This window comes from Drosophila ananassae (assembly GCF_017639315.1).
Source record: "Drosophila ananassae strain 14024-0371.13 chromosome Y unlocalized genomic scaffold, ASM1763931v2 tig00000093, whole genome shotgun sequence".
Lineage (NCBI taxonomy): Eukaryota > Metazoa > Arthropoda > Insecta > Diptera > Drosophilidae > Drosophila > Drosophila ananassae.
This window is the reverse complement of record NW_025319056.1, coordinates 737,025-755,485: the sequence shown is the minus strand read 5'-3', so window position 1 is coordinate 755,485 and position 18,461 is coordinate 737,025. Positions and strand designations below refer to the sequence as shown.

The window sequence follows — 18,461 nt, the reverse complement described above, 5'->3', positions numbered from 1 at the left end:
AATAATATAAGCTTCTGCTGAACTGCAAGGGAATATCAACTTCGGCTCCGCTTGAAATTAGCTTTCCTTTCTTATTTTTTTTATAATTTGTTATATAGTGGAACTCTCATAAGGATAGGCCTCTCATCTGTTAATTTTTTAAAACAATTTGGTTTCCCACAACTACGAAACAATTTTGGATTTTAAATACATTTTTGGGCAAATTTTTAATTAAAATGTTTAAACTAACCAAATTCCAAAACCTTTGTAAATTAAAAATACGTATAACTTCAGAGCCACTGAAGCTATCGAAAAATTCTTTACGTCTTTGGAAAGCTTTTTAATGTGACGAAAATATGCTATATGCACGTGCAAGAAAAACAAAAAAAAATCAGTCACGTGCCGAACAAGAATATATTTTCGAACATATTTTCGTCACTAAAATTGATATCAGATATTTTGGGTTTCGCATGCAGGTTCGTCACCGGTACTTTACCTCGTCAAGAGGTTTTTTTATATCTAATATATAAAATTCTCATGTCACAGTTTTCGTTACCGTACTCCTCCGAAACGGCTTGACCGATTTTGATGAAATTTTTTGTGCTTATCCGGTATCTATGAGAATCGGCCAACATCTATTTTTCATCCCGAATAATTGCCGGGAAAATCCTCAAACCGCATTTTTCTATTTCCCATACAAACGTTTTCTAAATAAACTACAATAATAGTAGGCGCCGGTACGTGATTCATTGTTTGACAACTTCTCATTGTTCTCTGCTCAGTTAATTTTATGTGACAAACCGATATTGTGTTCTTTGAAAAATTGTGAAAAATATTGGAAAAATTTTAATTTAAAACCATCATATCAATCACGTGTATTGTGGAAATTATTTTTCAAATTCATTTGTCTTCAGCCAGCAACAAGTGTATTGTGATAGTGGCACTTTATGAGCGGGAAATTTTCTCACTTTGATTAATTACAAAAACAAGCAATGCCAAGAAAACGCAAAGGGGTTGATATGAGCCGCAGTACAAGCAGAGCTCGAAGGTTGCAAAATAGCAGATCCGAAAGAACAGAAGAACAAATCCAGCTACAAAATACTGATGCACGTGTCAGAATGACGCGATTGCATCAAGAAGAGCCAGAAGATACACGAGATGAACGCAATGAAGTCAGAAGATTAGAACAACGACAATCACGCCGTTTCACAGTCAATAGACGAAGAACAAATAACCAACAACGACAACAGGTACATCGAGCATTTATATCTGATTCATTCCTGCGTCTAGCATTCCAGTATGAGCCCGATATTGAATATTATGCTCATTCAAAAGTGGTAATTGGTGCTATGGACAAGGAATGTCCGCGTTGTCATGCTCTGAAATTCAAAAATGAGCCAGCTGGGATGTGTTGCGCGTCAGGAAAAGTGCAACTACCTGAAATTGAAACACCACCTGAACCATTGAACGGCTTACTTAACGGCACGGATCCAGATTCTAACGTGTTCCTGAAGTCAATTCTAAGATTCAATTCATGCTTTCAAATGACATCGTTCGGAGCAACAGAAATAGTTCGAAATACTAATGCAAATGGTCAACAATTCAATTCTACATTCAAAATCAGAGGCCAAGTTTATCATAAAATGGGCTCACTGCTGCCAATGCCAAACGAACCACATAAATTCTTACAAATTTACTTTATGGGCGGCGAGGATTCCGGAAGCGCACTTGCCAATCGCGTGAATGCACGTTGTAATTATAATAACCTTGATTCACTTTATGCCAGGCGCATCGTCAGCGAGCTAGATGCTCTTTTGAACGAGCACAACGAGTTGTTGAAAATATTCAAATCACATATGCACCAATTACAAAGCGATAATCACGCTATCGTCATTAATCCTGATAAAACACCAGCTGGAGAGCATATTCGTAGATTCAATGCACCCGTTGTTGATGATGTTGCTGGAATCATGGTTGGCGATTCTACAGCTGCACGAGAAATTGTGATTCGTAGAAGAAATAATAATCTTCAGTTCATTTCTGACACACATCGTTCATATGACGCTCTCCAATATCCGCTAATATTCTGGAAGGGACAAGACGGATATTGCATAAACGTAAAACAACGAGATACCGTATCAGATACTTCATTGATTATTAATTTGATCATTAATCATTTAACAAAACAATTAAATTATTGAACGTAATAAATTTAAATTATTTTTTATGAACAAATTTTACAGGAGCTGAAACAAACAAGAACGTTAGCTCAAAGGATTATTATGCGTACCGATTAATGATTAGACGTGGCCTGGACAACGTCATTTTACGATGTCGTGAGCTTTGTCAACAATTCATGGTCGACATGTACGCGAAGATTGAGAGCGAACGACTACGATACTTACGATATAATCAACAAAAGCTGCGCGCGGAAGAGTACATTCATTTGCGAGACGCTATCAACAACAACGCCGACGTCGCCGAAATTGGTAACCATGTCATTTTACCATCATCGCACGTAGGCAGTCCACGTCATATGCAAGAATATATACAGGAGGCTCTGACTTTCGTGCGCGAATATGGACGACCATGTTTATTTATCACGTTCACATGTAATCCAAAATGGCCAGAGATTACATCTTTGCTACTGCCTGGCCAAAATGCAATACATCGCCATGACATTACAGCACGTGTGTTCAAACAAAAGTTGAAGTCTTTAATAAGTTTCATTACTAAATCACATGTATTTGGTCCCACACGTTGCTGGATGTATTCGGTTGAGTGGCAAAAGCGAGGATTACCTCATGCACACATTTTGGTTTGGTTCATCGACAAAATCCGTCCTGAAGAAATCGATAGCATCATTTCTGCGGAAATTCCAGATCCATCCACTGACCAACTGCTGTTTGATATTGTTACAACAAACATGATTCATGGTCCATGTGGTACTCTTAATAGCTCATCGCCTTGCATGGCTGATGGAAAATGTACTAAAAATTTCCCTAAAGATTTTACCAATGATACGGTCACAAATGTCGACGGATACCCAATATATCGTCGAAGATATCCTGAAAATGGCGGACAATCATTTATTAAAAATATCATCAACACAGACATTGATATTGACAATCGTTGGGTGGTGCCATATTCGCCTCTGCTGAGCAAGACATATAATGCTCATATTAATGTTGAGTTCTGCAGTTCTGTGAAGAGCATCAAATACATTTGCAAGTATGTCCATAAAGGCAGTGATATGGCTGTGTTTAGAGTGGAAAATACTAATGTGAATGCTCCTCCAGTGAATAAAAACGATGAAATAACGCTCTACCAAATTGGTCGGTACATTTGGGTACAAACGTTTTCACAAAAGAAGATTCTGAACGCAACAAAAAAAACAACAGCTGGCAGTGCGAAGTCTGCCGGGTAAGCTAGTGATATATATATGTGTATTTAATTTCTTAGCGACGAAGAAGGAAAAGCGTTCAACAGCTGATATTTTGATAAAAACATAATTTTAAAATCTAAAATATTTAGAAAACATTTTATTTTTAAAATGTCAAAATCAAGTTTCTTTAAAAAAAAATTCTTACAAAATTATTAATAGCCTTTATTATATACATACATCAATTATGTCTTATACTTAATCCTTACTATATTTAATAATTCAGGAAAAGCAAGATATTTGATTCTAATTTTTTTTTTAACCTAATTACAAAGATTATCCTAAGTTTTTTATTTTTCTTATAATTCTTATATCTGTCTGTAAAAATTTAATATCTGATCCTATGAAAATTGTATAAATATTCTGCGAAATTAAAAAATGCATCATATTTTTAATTTTTAAAACCGAGACCAACATAACATACTGTCACGTGCTCTATAAAAAAATAAAAATATGCCGCTCGATTTAACGTTTCTTTGCTTCTTTAAAAGGTCTCCAAATATATCCATAACATGTTATTACTTTTTCAGCTTAATATTTATAACATTGATGAAATTTGGGACTATCTGCATGTTTTGGGAACTATTTTGCAAATTTCTGCAATTTTGGGAAATTTTCCAACGAAAATTAAATTTTAAATTGGAACTATCACCTTGTACGTTAAAAACTATTTCAAACTTAGGATGTTTTTCCTTTTTTTATAGATCCTTTTTGTAGATCCTTTTTTTAGGACTATTTCAAAAAGGATCTTAGATAAGATTTGGGACAATATTCATTGATCGAAACATTAGTGAAATGTAATTTTTAAATAGAGGAACAAAGTGATTGCAGCACTTTGCACCTCTAGAATTTGTTACATGTTGTAGAGCATTGTATTCTTCTTCTACTCAGTTAAAATAAAAGTGCACTTTTGCGCACTTTCCCTGAAATTTAACTTTTTAGGTCCTAACCTCTCCAACAGAGGTTTGCCTCTCCAAGGCAAAATCTCCCAACAGAGGTAATTCAATTATTATCTTGTGAATTTGACAGCAAGGCTGATGTAGAGGATGAAGAATTATAATGACTTAATCGGACATTCGTGGAATATAGCGTTGGAAAACGAAGACCAAGAACAATAGGTGGAAAATATTCTTTTAGAAGTTATCCAGCGAACAAAAATGGTGGGACCACACCCATTTCTTTTAAATTATATTATTTTTCAATAAAATTAAAAAAAAAAAAAAAATTATTTTATTTTAAATAATAAAAAATAAAAAAATGTTTAATTTATTAAAAAAAGGCGAGAACACTTCCTTTTTTTTAATATCTTTCTTTTATTACACAGGCCAACATCAAAAAATCTCCACGCATAATTTTACCTGCTCCATAACCTTTAGGCTCCCCTGAACCAAAGTCCAGAACAAACATAGGTTCTATCACCCACCGTTTCCGCGGTACACCTAAGAGAAGAAATTGATCAAATTTTACCATATATTCAATTATGTAGGCCGTGAAATGGCTACGACCATCATTGTTTCCAGTACATATCATTTTTGAAATGTATGTGTACCAACTAAAATTAAAAAATGGTACCTAGCAGTTACCATATCTTTGGAATACTCATCCAAAGTTGAAATCTCAGATTTTCTACGTTAATTTTTGCTCTTCTATGATTTTTCCCCAAACATTTTTCTATGGAAGATTTTTATTTTCTTATTGAAATTAATAGATCATACCATGTTTTAATTTTGGATTTAAGGAAAAACTCGAAATAATTTTATTGAATTTAATATAGGTGGTTCAACAATATTTTCTTCAATTAAATTGGAGTTTTTAATCTCATATTTTCAAAAAGTCATGGCTATCTACAACTTCTGTAAAGCTTTACTAAACAAGCTGAACCTGCAATAAATACGTTTTGAATATAGAAACAGTTTTAGATAGCCATGACTTTTTGAAAATATGAGATTAAAAACTCCAATTTAAATGAAGAAAATATTGTTGAACCACCTATAATAAATTCAATAAAATTATTTCGAGTTATCCCTTAAATCCAAAATTAAAACATGGTATGATCTACTGACTTCAATAAGAAAATAAAAATATTCCATAGAAAAATGTTTGGGGAAAAATCATAGAAGACCAAAAATTAACGTAGAAAATCTGAGATTTCAACTTTGGATGAGTATTCCAAAGATATGGTAGCTGCTAGATACCATTTTTGAATTTTAGTTGGTACACATACATTTCAAAAATGATATGTACTGGAAACTATGATGGTCATCGCCATTACACGGCCTACATAATTCAATATATGGTAAAATTTGATCAATTTCTTCTCTTCGGTGTACCGCGGAAACGGTGGGTGATAGAACCTATGTTTGTTCTGGACTTTGGTTCAGGGGAGCCTAAAGGTTATGGAGCAGGTAAAATTATGCGTGGAGGAAAAAAAAAGTTGGAAATTGTCGGCCTGTGTATTTGAAGGTATAAGCAAAAAAATAAAATTAAAATAAAAAACTGAATAATTAAATAATAACGACACATGTACCGCCACACACATAAATACGTATTAAAACTAAAAATAAATTATCTATATGTATCAAACAAAAACTGTGTTTTCAAAACTGGATCTAAAATTGCGATCTCCTATTTTTTTGCTTCTCGGGTGGACTCCACCTCCGAGAAGGCGGGGCAATTTTCCCGGATTACAGAAGAATGGCTAGTCCTCTCTCTCACCCTGCGGTCCTTTTTAGGTGTGCCATGTCGGAACCATGTTGGAACAACGTCGAGTTTTTCAAGATCGGAGATTTTGGTCCACCAAAAAAAAAACACGCCACGCCCAACTTGAGTTCCTAGGCCTGACTTCATCTCCCGGATGTACGAGTCTGGTCGGTCTTGGAATGAAGAAGCCCATTTATAACGGCTCTCCTTTCTGGACCGACCTCTTTCCTTTGATTTCTGCCGATCCTGCTTCCCGCCTGTGTCTTTTCCAGCTTGTTAATTATTTTTCATTATTTTGGTGTGAAAAAATTTTTTTTTTCTTCTCTTTTCCATCCGCACTGCTCGACCACTGTCTTTGAAATAACTTTCCCTTTAATCTCCTCACGGCATGGTCATTCGGATCGGACCGTTGTTTCATATTCGATCCGTCCCGGGTCATCAAGCCCCTCATAACCAAAAATTAGGTAAGCTATTACTCGTGTTAATTTATGTATGCAAGAGAACTTTTGCATCAATTCGTAAATCGCGTCATCTTTGGTTTTTATACCCTTGCAGAGGGTATTATAATTTTGGTCAAAAGTGTGCAACGCAGTGAAGGAGACATCTCCGACCCTATAAAGTATATATATTCTTGATCACAGTTTACGTTTGGCAGTCGATGCGTACAGTCGTGTGTTTCTCCCAAATCAAACTACTTAGCGAGGCAAACTTAAGGAACAAACATTCTAACACACATCCAGTTCTAAAAATAGATTGGTTATCAGCAAGTGCACCTGCAGTGACAATCCTCTAGCAGCACAAGAAGCTCAAAACTAACTATGCGCGACCCACCAGACATATGGAAGGAGAAACCTTCTCCAACCAGTAAATACCTAATCATATCCAGAACCGACGACTCAACCTTTAAAGGCGTATCACCATTTAATATAAAAAAAGTTATTGATATAACGTGCGGAGGCGAAGTCGTCAGTTGTAAGAAATTACGCGACGGTAACCTACTCCTACAAACGAAAGACATTAGACAAGCCGAAAAACTCCTAAAACTTCAAAGATATTGCACATACCCGTAGCAGTCTCTGAACACAGAACCCTAAACTACTCAAAGGGTGTAATATACTCAAATGATCGGCGAGGAATTGATGAGGAAGAGATTCTTGAAAACCTTAAAAACCAAAAAGTGTTAGCCGTAAGGAAAATTATGAAGAACTTTACAAGTGAGCCGACAGAAACTGGACTTATCACCCTAACATTTGAAAAACTAGACCTCCCCGACCACGTATAGATAGGATATGAAAGGGTCCAAGTTCGTCCTTATATACCAGCCCCAATCCGATGCAACAACTGCCTACGACTAGGTCATCTCCAAAAATTCTGTAAAAACACAGAGACCTGCTTTATGTGCAGCCAACCTGCCCATATTGACATGGCATCAGGAGAAAAATGCGAACGTGGAACCTGCTGCATCAACTGCACCGAAAAAAAGATACCAGATAATAAGCACCACCCTAGAGACAGAAACTGTCCAGTCTTTATTTCCCATAAGGAAGTACAAGCCATAAAAACCCTCCAAAAAGTAGACAACCGAACAGCCTGGTCGATATATAGGAAAAGACACCACCATGACGGGTCTCTATACGCATCGGTTGCCAGCTCAATGCAACACAAAACACCTCAACCACATAGATTGACACAGACTACCCCCTCGACAACAGCATCAACCTCTTAAAACCCACCATCAACAGAAGACACTGGCAGACCCATCATAGGATACGATGACAAGGAAGACGAAACTATGCTAACCGACTCCAGTATTGAAAATACCAGTAATGATAGGGCAAACAGTCAAGTAAATATTCTCCCTAGAAATATAAGTAATAGGACTAAAAGAAACCTTATCAACAAAGATAAATCAAACAGCACAATTTTAACAAGATCAAAGCTTAAAATATTGCAGAACTAACTAATTACTAAATTAGAAATACAAAATATAATTAAAACTAGACGTAAATAAGATTAAATAATTCGCAAATATGACTCTCAAGATATTACAATGGAATATCAATGGCTACGCAAACAATTATAATGAACTCCTAATCCTAATCAAACTTCACAAACCCAAAGTCATCTCCCTTCAGGAAACCCACATAAAACTCTCCCAACAATTCCCCATCTCTGTCAATTATAAAATGTACTATACTACATCAAATATAGCAAAGGGTGGAGTAGCCTTACTGATCCACAAAGATATTCAACATAAACCAATTCCGGTAGGACACATTTTCGACTCCTTAGCAGTAGAAATCCACTCCAAACAAAAATTTAACATCCTATCTTGCTATATTCCACCTTCTCAAAAATGTACCTCGTCAGATATAGAAAACACAATACCACAGTCATCAACACCTTCGATCATAACTGGTGACTTTAACGCTTGGAACACCCTCTGGGGCTCCCCCAAGAGCAATCGCAGGGGTAGCATCCTCGGAGAATATATTCTCAAAAACAATTATATAATTTTAAACAACGGCCAACCAACCCATTTCTCCACACACAGCTCCTACACCCACATCGATCTTGCTTTATGCTCACCAACCCTTTCAATTCACTGTGACTTTAAAATAGCGGATACACCCCAGGGTAGCGACCACTTCCCAATTACAATTAAACTCTTTAATAAAGAAAAAAATATATTCAATTACACAAGTAAATTTTTAACTAAAAAAGCTAATTGGGAAAAATTTGAAACTCTTACAAACTCTTTCCATACCCAAATCCCGGTTTCAACGAACACAAACATAGAACACAGTAACATAAAAAAAATAATACTAAATAGCGCACACAATAGTATCCCCCAATCCCAACCTCCAAAAACTCAACATAATGTTCCATGGTGGAATAAAGAACTAAGCATCCTGAAAACTAAAAAAACCAGAGCATGGAGATTATTCAATAGGGATATGACTCAAGATAACCTAATACAATATAAAAAAGCTAACGCCCAGTTCAGAAGAGAAATTCGACTAAGTAAGAAGGAAAGCTTACACGTACTGACCTCAGCAATTTCAAGCCAATCCAAGGCGGATTTGATCTGGAATAACATTAGACAATTTTGCGGAATTCACAAATCAACACACATCCATTGCATTCAAGATACGAATAAAAACTCAACGGTCACAAATGCAAAAGACATAGCTACCGCTTTTTCCAAACACTGGTCATCTAAATCAGAGGACCAAAACTTCTCACAGGCATTTATAGACACCAAAAAAATCTCAAACAGACAAGACACCAACTATCTACCCAAAACCATAGCCGACTTTATGGAACAAGACATTACGTACACAGAATTTAATGCTGCTTTGAACAGTCTAAAGGGGGACACCCCAGGTAACGATAAAATCAACTACTCAATGATAAAGCACACTGCAATACCAGTAAAAAACAGAATGATAAACTTTTTCAACTCAATCCTAGATTCTTTCATTCCTCAAGCTTTTAAAATTAGTACAGTAGTCCCAATTCATAAATCAGGCAAAGACAAAACGTCAATAGAATCATACAGACCGATCTCCTTAAACCCATGCATAGCAAAAACACTTGATAAAATAATCTCCAAGCGACTTTGGTCGCGACGAACACTATCTGTCTCACTCATGCCCACGGCCAGACTACGTTGACAGAATTACGTATCTGCCTCGCACGAAAGAAAGGGGAACCACAAAGAAATAAAACAAATGTGTACCAACAAATAATCGTTATAATTTGAATGTTTAAATTATTCTGCGACACGGCCTTCCTGACCTATCTCACGTCCTCGTGAGTTTACAATATAAAGGTTTTACAAAATATTCTCTTATTATTATTATTATTATTTTCCTTTTAATACAAATTCAAATTCAAGCAGGTTTCGCAAAAATACATTTTCTTCTTAAATAAAAATTGAACAAATTATTTCTTACTCTTATACAACGTTTGCCATGAGATTCAGATTACCACCAACTTAAATTCAAACAATTAAAATTATTCAGCCTTTTCTTTCATAAGGCGACCATATTCTTCATTTCATTTACAAAAATCATGCCAACAACTAGCACACAGTCATTAACAAAATAAACTGGCCAGCCAATAAACAAGTTAATTTAGCCCACAGCTTATATCCAGACAAACCGGCCATCACAAATAGCTCACAGTTTAGTTTATAAGCCGGCCAAATAACTGACGTCCGATCATTACCAAAATTTCAATATTAATGCAGCAAATGGAGAACCACATAACTCGGGCGCTCACCTCTACAGAAAGTCATGAAATATGGAACCGATCCGAAAAGGTCTTTATTCTATTTCAAGATCACAGCCCTCGCCGGCTTGATCTGTGGCATCTTCATCACTGATTTCATCATTTAGTTCTGTGATTTCTTCATCATCACACTCATCATCCAACTCTGTGGTAATCCCCTTCTCAGGCATACGCCTCAAAAATTCGTGAGAATATTTATATGTTCTATTATTAGTTAGTGCCTTAAGTTTATACCGATCTCCTTCCAATATTTCGGTTACTAAAAACGGTCCTCTAAACTTAGGGTCTAATTTTGTCTGATGTCGCTCTTCGTTCTTAAGCAAAACGTGATCACCAACTTTATGTCTTACAATAGTAGCCTTATCTTTATCAAATCTAGCCTTATCATAATTGGCATTCTTTTTCATGTTTTGCTTAGCCATTTCTCTAACTTTATCAATATCAACATCGTTCTTATTTTTAACAACAGGTACGAGACCAAACGGCCTTGCTTCTTTGCCAATAAGTAGTTCTAAAGGGCTAACCTTAGTCACTATTGGGCGTACAATTAAGAGCCAGTTGAATTTCGCATAAAGCATCTTGCCATGACCCCTGACCTGTCTCAACCGCTGTTAGCATGGACTTTAGAGTACTCATAACTCGCTCTACTTGGCCATTGGCCCGACTAGCACCCGTGGCGATCAGATGCAAATCTATCTTTTGAACCGAACAGAAATCACGGAATGCTGTGCTTGAAAAACTACGTCCCTGATCTGCGATCAGACGAGAGGGTACGCCGAACAATGATATTTGTGATCTTAATGCCTTAATACAGCTCTCGGTGTCTAGCCTCGATGTATGAGATAAAAAAGACAAACTTCGTGAAGGCGTCTATTGACACGATTATGTATTCCTTCTGTTCATTTTTACCACTAAGCTTCCCTGTGATGTCGATGTGGACTGTATGCCATGGGATGTTAACCTTTGGTATGGGATGCAATTCCGCTTGTACCCTACCAGATGGGGGCTTTGACAATCTGCATGTAATACAGTTGTCGACAAATTTGCGAACGTATTTGGACATCTTGTCAAACCAATAGTATTCGTACATTTTCTCAAGGTTTTTTTCCCAACCAAGGTGCATAATTGACTCGTGCACATTGTTTACAGCTGACCACCTAAATGGCTTTGGGATGATAGGGAGACAACGAGTCTTTCCGTTTCTTTGAATTTTCCTATACAGCGTTCCTGCCCTTAACTCGAACGTTTTGGCCAAATCCTCAGAAAGATCATCGTTACGCAATTTAGAAACAATAGACGACGTTTCTACGTCTCGTTGCTGCTCAGCTAACAACCATTTGTCAGTAATCTCTGCTAAATTTATATGTTTTTCCACTGTACCTTTTGACTGGATGCGATCTTTTGATATGGGATTTCGAGACAGAAAATCTACATGAGCCATTCGTTCGCCTGGCCTATACTGAATGTCAAACTCAAAAGATTGCATGTACGACCACCACCTATGGACTCTTGGAGTCAGTTCCGCTTTTGTGCGAGATGCCTTGAGAGAATTGCAATCGGTAAAAACGATAAAATGTCGACCATGCAAGTAATGGCGAAAATGCTTAATAGAATTGAAAACTGCAAGTGTTTCCAACTCATACGAGTGATAACGCGATTCCGCTGACGAAGTCCGTTTACTAAAGTATTCGATAACTCGTGGCTTGTTTTCGATTTTGTGCAACAAAATTGCGCCATAGCCATCGGCACTCGCATCTGTATGAAGCTCAATAGGAAATTGTGGATCGAAAATAGTAAGAACAGGTTCACTAGTCAGGATTGAAATTACCTTCTGTCGTATTTGCTCGTGCTCTAATTCCCATGAAAATGACATGCTTTTTGAAGTTAGAGCATAGAGTGGTTTCAGTAACTGTGAAAACTTGGGTACAAACTGACGAAAATACGAGACCAGTCCAATAAATTGTCTCAGTTGAGTCACAGATTGCGGAGGCGGTAAATCTGTAAGAGCTTGTATTTTTCTAGGATTCGGTCGAATTTCACCTGCTCTAACTTCGAAGCCCAAATATTCTACACAAGATTTAAGAAAGGAGCATTTTTGAATGTTGAAAGAAAATCCTGCTTCGACGAGTGCTTGTAGAGTTATTTTTAGCCTGTCGAAAGCTTCCTCCTTTGTGCGTGCAACTATCATTACATCGTCCATATAAACGATGGCATATGTATGAGTCAGATCGCCTAGGGCACGATTAATGGCCCTCTGGAATACAGAAGGCGCATTTTTAAGCCCAAAAGGCATAGCCAAGTATTCATACTGCCCTTCTGGGGTTACAAACGCTGTCCGTTCAATAGAGCTTGGATGTATTGGGATCTGATGGAAGCCACTCGCCATGTCAATGCACGTGAAAAACCTAGCACCACTCAACCTAGCTATCTGGTCAGATATAAGTGGCAATGGGTACTTGTCGGAAACGGTATTGGCATTAAGCTCACGATAATCAACACACAGACGGTCTGTACCATTTTTCTTACGGACAAGTAACATCGGACTCGCGAAACGAGAGGAACTGTGTCTTATTATGTTTGCTTCCAACAGCTCTTGAATGGAATGTCTAACCTTTTCTTTTTCTTCCACACTCAATCGATAAGGGCGTCTCTGAACCGTCTTATTCTGATCAATCAAGCGAATCTCTAACTGTCCCGTAGTCACGCGACTCTGTGGTATACCGTTTATAAAAGAATTTGAATACCCCTGTAATATTGAGAGCAGTTTGTCTTTATCCTGTCCATGTAAATCGGTATCGACACCAGCCAGGTCAGGAGTGCATTCGGAGACTACGACAGGTAATACAGACTTTTCGTTAAACATAGTAAGCGCGCTTGATGTAATTGTCACGCCGATGCCCTGGCTCAAAATTTCCCGGCCAATCAGAGCGTCGTATTTGATATGATTGTCTAAAACTACGTGAAACAAGATTTCGAAAGAACGCTCACAAATTAAAACATTCGCCAATATCTGTAAAGTGCTGCAAACAGAGTTGCCACCTATACCCCTCAATGTCACTACGTTGTTTATTCTAGTGCCGGATAATCTCAGTGATGCAGTCTCTTTGATGAGTGAACATTCGGCTCCGGAGTCGAAGTAAAATTGGAACGACTCACCAAACTGCAGCAACGTTCCTAAGGGCTCAAGTACTGTGCATATGTTTACGTCTTTGATGGTATTGCTCTTCATCGGTGGACGCTCCTGACGATCTGGGCACACAGTAGATACATGTCCAGCTTTTCCACATTTATAGCAGATCACGGATGATCGATCTTTTGCTCCAAATTGTTGATTACGGGGCTGCTGACGCTGAGTTGCCTCTTTATTAAAGCGACATTCCGCCTTCTTGTGTCCGGGTTTGCCACAATTATGACACGTGATGTGAGACATAGTCCTGACTCTTTTTCCTTGGGGTGCTGATAAGTTGTCACTCGAATGCTGGTTCTGTCTAGTGTCGAACGAAAAGGCTTTGAGTTCCTGATGCAGCTCGTTTCTGGTTTTGATATCCGTCGTAAAAACCAAACGGCGCAATCGTTTGTCTATCCCACCTGCATGTGCCAACGTAACGGATACTGCAATCTGCTCGACGCTAAGTGACTTCCAGCGGGCCATAAGTGATGTGACCATTCTGCTTCCATACAGCGACAAGCACTCTCCTTCGTTTGGGCGTGCATTTAGCAAATTCATAACGGTTGCGGCCAAAGTCTCCGTTCCAGAAAAATATTGCAAAAATAATTATCGGAACTGCGTCCACGTAATGCCGGGAAAACATGTCTGCGAGAGCCAGTGAGATGCGGTGCCTTCCAGTGATTTGCTGAGGGACATTACAAGAGCGCTGCCCACTAGCTGGTTTTCGGACAAGATGTAGTCGACCGTTGAACACCAGGAGAGAGCGTCTGATCCTGCACGATCAGGGTTGAACTTTGGCAGAACAATGTTTTTGGCATCTTTTGGTTCATTTTGAGAGCACTGCACTTGTTTTATTAGCTCAGCGAAATTACGATTTTGCATCTCCAAAATTGACAAAAGATTTGCATCATCGGCTGGAGGCGGAGGTAATCCCACTTCTGATGACGAGGATTCATTATCCGAGTCTTTGACCGGACTTTCGTCGAAACGTTTTCTGGCGCGTGGCATGTTGATTGAATTTCACAACTCGACTGCCTCTTTAATTCATGTCGATCCCTTTTCAATTCCTTCTCACCCTCCAATACACACGCACAGTGTGGTGAGTTATGACGAACACTATCTGTCTCACTCATGCCCACGGCCAGACTACGTTGACAGAATTATGTATCTGCCTCTTAAATTGTTGGTAAATAATAAATCTTTTCCCTCAAATATTGAAACCTTAGAAAAAAAATTGTTTTTTTTTGGCAAAAATCGATCTGAAAAATTGAAATTTTCAAAATTGGTCGAAAATGACACTATTTTTGTACTTTGTTCGCTTGTGCATTACAGAGATTTGATTCAATCTGCACATATTATATATCCACGTAAACGTTACTTCAATACCTGTCAATCAATATCCTTTTTTTGTTTGTAAACAGTTTTTTTCATGAGATATTACCAAAAAACTGAAAAAGGACCTCAAAAACACGATTTTCAAAAATATCTCAAAAACGGTTCTTAAGAAAAATAAACGGATGTCATTTTCGACATCCGACCCCAAATTACTATAAAACAATCATCAATTTTAAGGTTCACTCGATTACATTTAAATTTGTAAACTAGTGTAATCGATACGCACAGGTAAATGTAGCAAAATGCGTGTAGCACTCCTCTGAAACGAAGTTTTTTAAAATTACTAGTCCAGTGTAGACTGCAAATTGCCTCAATTCAATGGCTTTCCATCGTGGAAATTCGTCTAATGCTCTAGGCTTTCGTCCAAATTCCATTGGAATAAATTCTTTGAGACTAATCAATTTTTCTGATATTTGTGAAATATTTTCCTTCCTCAACCTAAATCCCTGAGTTTTACCTTCAATAATATACTTAAGAATTTTTTTGCAAACTCCTAAGTCAAGCAGGTGCATGGGATCTAATGGAAAAGCCGCGATCATGTCAATATCTAATTTCTCAATTTCTAAAGATAAAGTTCTAAATATCAGGGAGTGGTGGTCAGGGTAAACCCTGTTTCTGAAATCCTCATTGGTCATTAATGTACCTACACTATTGGAAAATGTTGTTACGTGATTAACCCTTTTCCCTACCTGAGTACACTTCATGCAAGGCATTCGTCCCAAGTGTCCCACACATAAAGGCACGTGCCGGGGCATCACAAACAAAAGAATTGATTTTTACTTTTACCTGTTTGGTACCTATCACAATGGGGTTTATCTCGGATTCCTTAATTTCTGCTACAAAATCATGTAGGTATTGGTTAACATTTGCCGGCTTTGAGTTACCTGCATATGACCCTATCATAAATACTTGGGAGTTTTGAAGGTTTTTAAAGAAACCTAAAATTGGCCAAACACACGTTTGGGAACTTTTGAATAGAGGCAGCCCGTCAACATTGACATCTAATAGTAGCTCGTTTTCATCCAATAAATTTTCTTCTACTGCTTCAAGGTATGGCTTCAAACCAATATGGGTATAATGGCCTGGAGTTACTGTTCTAATAGGTGCTTTCTTATTTCCTGCTGATAATAATCCCTTTTCTGAAGTAGGCACCTGAATATTTTCTGATTTTAAAATTTTAAGTAATTCTTCTAACTGATGTCTAGTTACATTGCACCTTCTGTACCACTTTACTAATTTACTCTTTAATTCTGACCTATTTGTATTTGTTACTAAGTGTTCTTCCGTCCTAATTTCATCCTCAAATTGTATAGTTTCCTCTAGAAGTTGTTCTTGCTCACTTTGTCCTTGATTCTCGCCACCCAATAACTCACTCTCCGTCCTTGCTTCCCATGTAAATTGTTGGGCTACTCGCCTTAATGTTCGTTTAGAATATCCACTCATTTTGTTGTTTTTAAAAAAACACTGGATTGACACTAGCACACTTGTACACTCTTTCCTCGCAAAATGAAGACTGATTAGAGCTGGGTCGGCCACTCACGATAGTATCGATATATCGAATATTTGGGTTTGCGAACCACTATCGATGTTTGAGTGCCGATAGTAAACGATAGTGGCAAGCTTGCACATCTTTACTTTTGGCGAACAACTGCGGAGATCTACACGTGAAAGTTAATATTGGTGTTGGCGGAGAAAATGGACAAATTTTTGCAAGGCGAATACGATAAAGGTAGGTATCTAAACTAGTGCATATCTGAGCATGTTTTGGACTCTTTCTCAATAACTAATTTCTGATATATAACTTTTTACAGGCATAAGTGCAAAGAGCAAGTCGGAGGAGGACGAAAACCAGGTGAAACGAATAGGGAAGTCCAAAGTGTGGAACCACTTTAAAAAGTCCCAAGATGGCAAGACGGCAAGTGGATCTCAAACTATTCAATCAATGAATAGTTAGCTAGTTACACTGAAGACTAATACTGTAACATGAGTTCAATGCTATAGCCTCAACGGTTAGTATTTTCTGTTCTAAGTTATACCTGCTAAAACCTTAGACTAGGTTATAGCATGTGTAACTCAAAACAGAAGATACAAACCGTTGAGGCTATAGCATTGAACTCATATTACAATATTAGTCGTCAGTGTACAAATTTAGAATATATTAACCTATTCATAAGAATCTTTTGTGAATTATTTCATTTCTTCCTTTGTTATAAGCGACTTCATATGATTATGAGATTTTGTTATGTTTTGTTATTCGAATAAAGAATGGCCTTTAAGAAGTTTTTTTATTATTTACTCTAAATGCAACTTAAACTTGATTTATAATTTTTTTAGTTCGATACTATCGATACTATCGAATATTTGTATGAAAAACCTCGAAAACCTCGAATATGCCAACTATCGATGTTTTCCCAGCTCTAAGACTGATAGATATTGGTGCTCTGCACTCCTTTTTGTACTGTTTTAAGCGCCTACCTGCATGTACCTGTGCACTGCTTATTTGAAACATTAATTTATTACCTGGTATTATTACGGAAATAACCCTTTTTGGCAAACCCAAATAACCCTTTCATTATTTGTTTTCTTTATTAACTGTTAACTGTTACAATAGTATTAGTACCTGGCATATTTTTATGACTTCTATGACATTATTATTTATTATATGCAGCTGCCATGGATCGCATTTTCGCCCTTAGCGACACACCTGCCAATTGCTGCTGCTCATCCTTGCAGGCAAAGGTAGACAGCCTTGAAAGTAAGTTTATTTTAAATTCTGACTTTTATAATTATTTTTAATGTTTTTTTGTATTTTTTTTTAAAGAGAAACTGGATGAAATGCAAAGTAAGTAAGATTTAAATATATGTACATTAAAATATTAATCAAATTTCCACCTCTTTCAGAAACAAACATATCTATGAATAGTAAATTTCTTGCATTCATGAATCAATTTTCAAAGAATATGGGCGATCCTCAGCCCATATTGCCTCTAAATAACATAGCTTGCAAATAACTGTCAACCGATTCGAGCGGTCTCAAAATAAGTGTTTGTCACTGAGACTTTGAGCAAAAAGTCTGAGAGCAACCGATTGAGTTGCTCGTATACAAATTTTGCTCGCGCTCAGTCAAAGCACACTTTTTTCTGTTTTCGTTTGGTCTGCTCAGTCTAGGACCCTTTGCTTGCGTTCGACGATTCAAAAAGTCTTTTGTGCATGTATGTGTGTATGTAAAGTTTAGTGGGCTCAACTTGTCAATTTGCTTTGTAAATCTCTCGTGTAAACAGTGATTTATCAAATTTATTGAAAATGGGACGAGAACTTAATAAAAAAATGCATCAATTTTTTATATTTAACAAAATGGACAACAAAGTTGTCCAAAGTTTAGTTGTTAAGCTTATTAACTCAAAATAAATGAATTTAAAAGGAATTTTTTTATTTTTTAATTAAAATAATCAATATATTAGTTTGAAATTGGAAAATTCA

General features: G+C 37.1%; 2 protein-coding genes and 1 long non-coding RNA gene across 4 annotated transcripts; 2 read left to right on the top strand and 1 right to left on the bottom strand.

Annotated features, from left to right (window-relative positions):
• The first annotated feature begins 696 nt into the window (after positions 1 to 696).
• LOC123258171 lies at positions 697 to 3,415 on the top strand. 2 transcript variants are annotated; one of them, XM_044718048.1, is made up of 2 exons: positions 697 to 3,210; positions 3,279 to 3,415. In XM_044718048.1, exons 1-2 carry the CDS (start codon positions 2,276 to 2,278, stop codon positions 3,283 to 3,285), a joined length of 942 nt encoding a protein of 313 aa, XP_044573983.1. In that variant the 5' UTR covers positions 697 to 2,275; the 3' UTR covers positions 3,286 to 3,415. Both variants share the same exon structure in this region; 1 of them encodes a protein (XP_044573983.1).
• Positions 3,416 to 14,192: 10,777 nt separating this feature from the next.
• On the bottom strand, positions 14,193 to 14,594 carry LOC123258170. Its single transcript, XM_044718047.1, has one exon. It carries the CDS (start codon positions 14,592 to 14,594, stop codon positions 14,193 to 14,195), a length of 402 nt encoding a protein of 133 aa, XP_044573982.1.
• Positions 14,595 to 16,506: 1,912 nt separating this feature from the next.
• Positions 16,507 to 16,840, top strand: LOC116656530. Its single transcript, XR_004311452.1, has 2 exons — positions 16,507 to 16,710; positions 16,793 to 16,840. It is a non-coding gene; the product is annotated as an uncharacterized LOC116656530 (long non-coding RNA).
• The last annotated feature ends 1,621 nt before the right edge of the window (positions 16,841 to 18,461 follow it).

What these genes read in the sequence shown, in the direction of transcription:
- LOC123258170 (XM_044718047.1), bottom strand. Translation starts at nt 14,594, where the DNA reads ATGCCACGCGCCAGAAAACGTTTCGACGAAAGTCCGGTCAAAGACTCG.
- LOC123258171 (XM_044718048.1), top strand. Translation starts at nt 2,276, where the DNA reads ATGATTAGACGTGGCCTGGACAACGTCATTTTACGATGTCGTGAGCTT.